Below are 7,152 nucleotides of genomic sequence, written 5' to 3' on the forward strand. Positions count from 1 at the left end.
GAAAACTAAACTTCACAAAACAAAAAAAGCCTTGAGTGTCTGTGGGAATCACCATTCCTGGGGCTTTTTGTATGATCTGTTTCAATTTCTAAAGTTTGTTCCTGGCTTAATATTACCTTAGATGTTGACCGGGAATGAAACATTATGTCATTTCCCGAACACCGAAATCCTTTGCTGGATTCACAGTCAGATTTGAGCCTATGTTTACTTGAGTGGGCTAAACTATTGTATCCAAATGACTGTGTATTAATATAATTGAAATCATTTGAGATGCCCTTGCTGGTTGGAATTGGTCGTCTGTCCGCTCATATTGGGCAGGGAGGCACTCACTGTCTTCTATCCCCCTATATCTGTTTTCCAACTTACTTTCTCTTTTTGTATTGGGATGAGATAACTTGGTTTTGTCCTGGCCCTTGCAGGAATCTTTGACTGGAACTGGAAGGAATAGTCAAATAGTTATAGGTTTGGGGAAGGTGATAATTTTTTCCTTGTAAATCATCCTTCTGTTCTGTACTGTTATATTTTTTCGTTTTGAACATCATGATTTGTAAACATTTGGACCAGTACTTGTATCTGGATGAGACGTTTAGGTGATCGCATACCAGGTACACAAATAGTGTGCTCTTGGAATCTACAGCTGTCTTATTCTCCTGTGCTTTCAAGTGCAAATCTAGAATTTTCTTGTTATCCATCTTCTTCCTTTTTACTGGCGCTGAAATGACCTAAATGTGTCCCAAGCGCAGTGAAACCCTTAAAAACAAAATCGAACACCCTCTCTCTCTCTCTCTCTCTCTATCTATCTATCTTTCTCTCTCTTTCTCTCTCTCTATCTCTCTCTCTCTCTCTCTCTCTCTCTCTCTCTCTCTCTCTCTCTCTATCTCTATCTATCTATCTATCTCTATCTATTTTTTTGAATGGCTCAATGTTTGAATAGTATCACTCTTAATATTCCATAGACATAAATAGTCGAAAGAGGTTTGAAAGCCCAATTGAATAGTTAAAAGAGAAACAACAAAACTGTTCAATGACAATTAGGTTTTTATTGTTATTAGATTTAAAAATCTGATAGAATCAGAAAGTGACGAAAAAGTTTGTTTTCTTTTATCACAAGGTGTTCATAGGGCACAGAATATTGATTAAATATTTTGGTGAGTCATTAACATATTTTCTTGACTGATTTTGGTCATGCCATCTTGTTTTGATGTGTATGTAAAGGTCAAGAGATATGTCAAAACAACATGAGTCGATTAAACACGTTTATCATCTATGATAAATGATCAGAATCATGTGAGGAATGATTGCGGGATCAGGAAATTACAGGGAATTTGTTAAATGTTGATAAAATAATTTTAAGATCCGAGACAAAATGTTGATTGGGCATGTAAAATATGGTAGCATTAGTAGCATGCATTTTTTAATTATTTTTTTTTAGAGGAGAAGAGGAATGGGAGTTCTGTTTTGATTCATTAATCTAATTGTGCTCCAAAAAGTGAATGAGCAATACATCAACCATTTTGTATGCTTATTTTATCATCATTAATTAATTGATTAATTAATTTATTTATTTTGGTACATGTATATTGTTTCTATTATAATAATAACAAATTAATTTTGAAATTTTAGGAGGTCGGCATTGAAGACTGATTGTGGCTGTCATTGTCATAAAGGAAAACAGACTTTAATTTTTTTTAAATATTCCTCACATGATATAATATATTTACGATTGTAATTCTTAATTTAAGAGTAAACCCTGTTTCCAACAATTTATTAATGACACACTTCCAGTACATGATCCCATCAACAAACGTTAAAACTTCCATGCATTTCTCATCATGAGGTCAAAGTATGCATCGTTGTCAATACAGGCACTTACTCCCGCGTAGTAATTTTCAAACTCTTCCTTGAAGATCTGAGAAAAAAAAATTGAAAAGCTTTGTTAAAGGTGCAGTCACTATTGAAACCTTTATTTCTTTTGAATTCTTCGATTAGTACAGTATTCACTTGATTCTAGCACACCAAATTCTAGCATGCTGTGTAATGCAGCGCGATGGAGCTGGGTGACTGAATTTTTTCTATAATGTCAGAACTACTCGCTAGGTATGTACTACAGCAAGCTTTGTTAACCTGCAGTGTCATAAAACCCCAATTGTTTCTATTTAATACAGGGTAATAAATTGTTGTTTTTTTAAAAGTATTGTGACTCAGGCCCAAGACGTCTAGACATTATCAACGCATTAATATGTGTGTTTGGTTGGGAGGGGTTGGGTTTGATGGAGTAGATAGGCTCAGTTGCCAGTATGTACCAGCAGTTTGTGGTCACGTGTCATAGGAGAAGAAGCCCATGGCTTGTCATGTTTTGGCAATGTGGGACAAAAACAAAAGACATTTAAAGAAAAAAAAAATCAAACTGAGCCCATAAAATAACAACCAGTCCATACTCCCTAACAAGGTATGACTGATAAGGGAAGTAAGGCATGAAAAAATACTTGAAGTACAGGGAACGTATTGGTTACCTCCCACGAGCATCGGATTATGGCAAGCTCAGATTCTAGCAAGAATTTTGTACACTTCTCATGACAACGTGCTAGAATCTAGCAAGAACTGTACCAAAGTAAATAAATAATATATGAAAAGATATACCATGTAATATCTAAGTTTGTTTATAGGAAACTATTATTACTATATTGGGTATTCTCAGACGAATCATTTGTACAATAATATATTATACATGGTGAACTAAATTTATAATATCTTTATTATTGTAATCATATAATTGGAAAGAAAATATTTACAAGAGGAAAAATTAGAGGGATAGAACCTTATTATGAATCTGTGTCTTATTTTTATATTGAGCTGTTTCAAAAGCTAGCCCAATGTCAAGTGGACAGAAGTTATTGCATTTTAAAATAAGTGTATTTAAAGTATAACGTTTACTTAAACTAACATTATAGTAACAATAAATAAGATTGTTAAAGGTTGAAGGTTAACACCATTTAATAATCTCATTCGTTGAAAAAAAAAAAAAAAAAGAATGTTTTTGATTCAAAAAAAGATTCCATTAACACCACGAGTTCTCTCAGTATCAATACTGTCTATATGACAATACAATACTATGACATAAAAAGGGGATGCGCTGAAATGCGCACCGTTTTAGACAAGTGGAATCAAAAATATATTTGTGCTATTTCATATGTTTAAGCTATGGCTTTTGCTTTAGTTTTTTTGTTTGTTAGTTTTCTTTTCTTTTTGTTTATGTTTCTTCTGTATGTTTTTTAAAAATGTCATTGTGCTGATTATTCCATGCAAATAAGATTGTGGTGTTGGTTTCATCTTGACTGTTCAGAAAACAAAATAATTCCTTGACTTAGAGGGAGAATATAAATATTTCAAGCCTCTATTTAACTACACATACACCTTTAGTTTAAAAATTATTATATTATATATATATATATATATATATATATATATATATATATATATATATATATATATATATATATATATATATATATATATATATCCCTTTGATAAATTATGTGAGTTTAATTAACTATATAAAAGATCATCTGAAATCCTGTAAAAAAGAAATGCATAAAAACAGTTACTTTATACAATACGGTATTTCACGCAAGAGGATTTGTTTAAACTCTAACAAAAAAAAACAACATTTTTAACTAAGACAATTAATCTACAGGGTAACAGAACCAGACTTATTCGACAAATTATTTCTGTAATAAGGTCTTGTTTGTTAAACACATGTCAATTTTATGATGAAGATACCTTCTTATAAAAAGCTACAAACGTCAAGCAGTACATGGTGATAATATGAGTGATTGGTTTGTATTAAATATTTTAATAAAATTCCATTATTGTATTCGCCATTGAAAACTTAGAAAGAAAACCCGAATGAATTTCAAACACATCAACTTTGATTGAATTTTTTCTTCATTTCTTGACATTTAAAACTGGTAATCAGTCACCATAATTTTATAATCCAATACATATAAAACAATGTTAACATAAGGGATGTAATGTAATAATGCAGAAATATAACATTACAGAGTGGCCTTCAAATATTTACAAACCTGAGAAACTGGAAAATATCACTTGATTTAAACAAAGCACAAAACGTGCCCTCATTTCTCTTTCCTCTTAATTGACTTTTTTTTCATTATTCAATCACCCGATATTTAAGCAAAACTTCAAAAACTCTTGTAAAAAATCATAGAGCTTGTTTTATTAACTAGTCCAGAAAATGGTTCTTTTTGGACATATTTTTGGCTATGGTGATGACGATGATTTGAAATGCAACATGCTCAAAATAGATACATTGGTGAAAAGGTCGCAAACACAAGTGTGGTTTGTTAAATAGTTTCATAAATTATGATGAGAATCACACGATCATTATTTCAGAATCTATAACACTTTCGTTTATTTCAAAAATATTATTGAATATACAAAGTGAGATGCTTACCATGCGTGTTTGAACAAAAAGGCAGCGGTGATGACAAGAATACTTGTTCCCGAACAGAATGGTTCTGGTCACAATAGAAACTTTCTTCTGTCACTAACATTGCAGCACAATATGTATTAACAGTATATTGGCCAGTGACAGAAGAAATAGTAAAAAACCCTGAGGTTTTGAAATACAGGACAAAACCATTGTCTGACCAAGGAAAAATAAACAACGAGCGTAACTATTAATCAATTAACTGCGGTACTTTGCAAAGAAATATATTTTAAAATTTGGCCGTAAAACTCGTCCTTCAAACGTCAATTGATTTGAATGACCCTCATCTTGGCAAAAACTCAAGCATGGGACCATGCAAGGTATGGCAGTTAACTGGTTAAATCCTTTCTCAACTTTAGAGATTCTGATTACTAATCAGACATTCTGCCATTATCCAATTTGGACAACTTTATGGATTCATTATATGGTGTGCGCAAGCTTGCTTATATTCCTCACAGAGAGTATGCATTGTTATAAAACATTTTATCACCCAAATGACATCTGCAGTATCACGGGAGCATATCTAACCAGTGAACAGGGGGTCTGATGTTTGACTTCCAGTCGAGGGAGGCTGATTTCTTTGGATAATTTTCACATGTATCTGGCTTCATATGGTACATATATTTTCATATATCTCTCTCGTACCACTGCACTCCCCAATTTTCATGTTACTCTATTTTATATTCCCAAGATAGTACAGCCCATACCTTGGCAACACACATACACACACTCACATGCACACTCACACACACACACACACACACACAGAGAGAGAGAGAGAGAGAGAGAGAGCATTACTTTGGGGGGGGGGGGGGCTGTTGTTTTTTTGTTTTTGTTTTTTAGTGTTTTTTGTTTTTTGGTTAGGTATTCGTAATAATAACATTTAGAGTCATTCACTCGTTGCTGATGGATAAAGAAATATTGATCTGCTGATCGGTTCTGTTGTATACATTTTATAGGCATGCCAACCATTTCGGAATTACTGGATTGGTCCCGGAAATTTAAAGAAAAAAAAGAAAAAAAAAGATAACGATTGTCCCGAAAAAAAATACTGGTTTACTTTTTGACCAAGAAAAAAAATATTATGTTGTAAGGGTCAAGGACCGAGATATTATATGCTACCTCAGATTTTTTTTCTAAATGGGCAAGTCTAATAATTCATTATTCAGTTGTTTTTTTTTTTTTAATCAACATTTTTGCATCACTCATCTATATCTCAAAGTTAAACAACATAATATTGAGCTATTTAATATTCTTTCTCGATTGTATATGCCAAAATGTGTTCTTGATTGAGATATATTTTATATGGATAAAAATGAAAGGAATATTAAAAAAAAGAAAACCTCTAGCTCTCTAAATTGTGTATATTTGTAAAGAAAAACTAGAACGTTTGTTAACAAATAAAAAACTTGATTTTATCATACCATACTTAAGTGGATTGGTTAGGTAGTTTTGATTTCCTGAAGATGAAAAATCTTGTTCAGAGTTGATATTGAGAACGACTAAAATTTTTCATTCGGTGGGTTTTAACTCCTGAATTGATTTAATTATAAGGATGGTACAGCAATGAAATTACCTGTTTCAAAAGCTAGCCCAATGTCAAGTGGACAGAAGTTATTGCATTTTAAAATAAGTGTATTTAAAGTATAACGTTTACTTAAACTAAATGAAAAATCAAAATTACACAGCAGTCCATTTTTGACAGAAGTAAATAAGTGTTATCTTAAAAATCAACAAACTATATTATTATAGTTACCACGGTTTTCCCTGGTGGCTTTAATTCAAAGACAGATAATCATTCGTTTATTGTGCACAACAGTTTTACAAGAACCATGTTATGTTTGAAAATTTGCTTTGTAAATCAAAAATCAAAATAATAATGCCACTTTAAACATGCCAATAAAACATATACGTTTGCATTAATTCGACTTGACGCAAACATCTCCATGGAAGAATCTTTAACAGCGTAAATTGAAATAATAATATTCCCTTTATTTCATTAAACATTTGATTTAATCTTCTTCTTCTTCTTATTCTTATTCTCCTCCTCCTCCTGCTCCTCCTTCTTCTTCTTCGCTTTCAATGTCTTTGACACACATACATTGAGGATGTATCCCACCTTTTTGTGGGTGCTCATGCCATTCAGGTTGACACTCTCTGACCTTGATGAGAAAAAGCAGTTTGATTTCTGTGATATTGGAAACTTGTATTGTTATTATGACCCAATTTGTAATGTTGTTAATTTTATCAAGTCTACTTTAAACATGAATGACAAATACTCAATGATTTTACCACAACACATTAGAGCCAGACACCACGTTTAGAAAAAAAAAATATATATTTTCACAAATAGTGTTTGTTCCCATATTTTATTTACAATCATTGAGAATAATTTAGTTTTCTACATCAATAAAAAGAAATAATGAATGAATTTTTAGAAAGAAAAAGCAGTAAATAAAAATCTAAAACTTGATACTACAATGAACGATTATGAGATCAAATTTACCTCGATGGTATATAGAATTAAGTAGAATGAATAACATTTTATCTTAGTATTTTGATAATACACGAAATAAATTACAATCTACACAATGCTTTGAAATTTCATTTCATAAATTCCAATTTATTATGATAAAAAGACA

General features: G+C 31.5%; 1 protein-coding gene across 2 annotated transcripts in view; it reads right to left on the reverse strand.

Moving 5' to 3' along the window:
* Positions 1-1,020: 1,020 nt before the first annotated feature.
* The window catches only part of LOC144976326 (calcyphosin-like protein), a 19,888-nt gene continuing 13,756 nt past the window's right edge, over positions 1,021-7,152 (reverse strand). Inside the window, exon 5 of one of the 2 annotated variants that reach the window (XM_078920549.1) lies at positions 1,021-1,909. In XM_078920549.1, the coding sequence (XP_078776675.1) occupies positions 1,808-1,909 (102 nt within the window). In that variant the 3' untranslated portion in view covers positions 1,021-1,807. Of the gene's footprint in view, positions 1,910-6,256 lie in introns of those variants that run through there. The other variant, XM_078920541.1, reaches the window with a different exon arrangement.

The sequence above is a fragment of the Berghia stephanieae genome, chromosome 1, assembly GCF_034508935.2.
Source record: "Berghia stephanieae isolate SIO BIC M18660-M18661 chromosome 1, UCSD_Bste_1.3, whole genome shotgun sequence".
In the NCBI taxonomy this organism is placed as follows: Eukaryota; Metazoa; Mollusca; class Gastropoda; order Nudibranchia; family Aeolidiidae; genus Berghia; species Berghia stephanieae.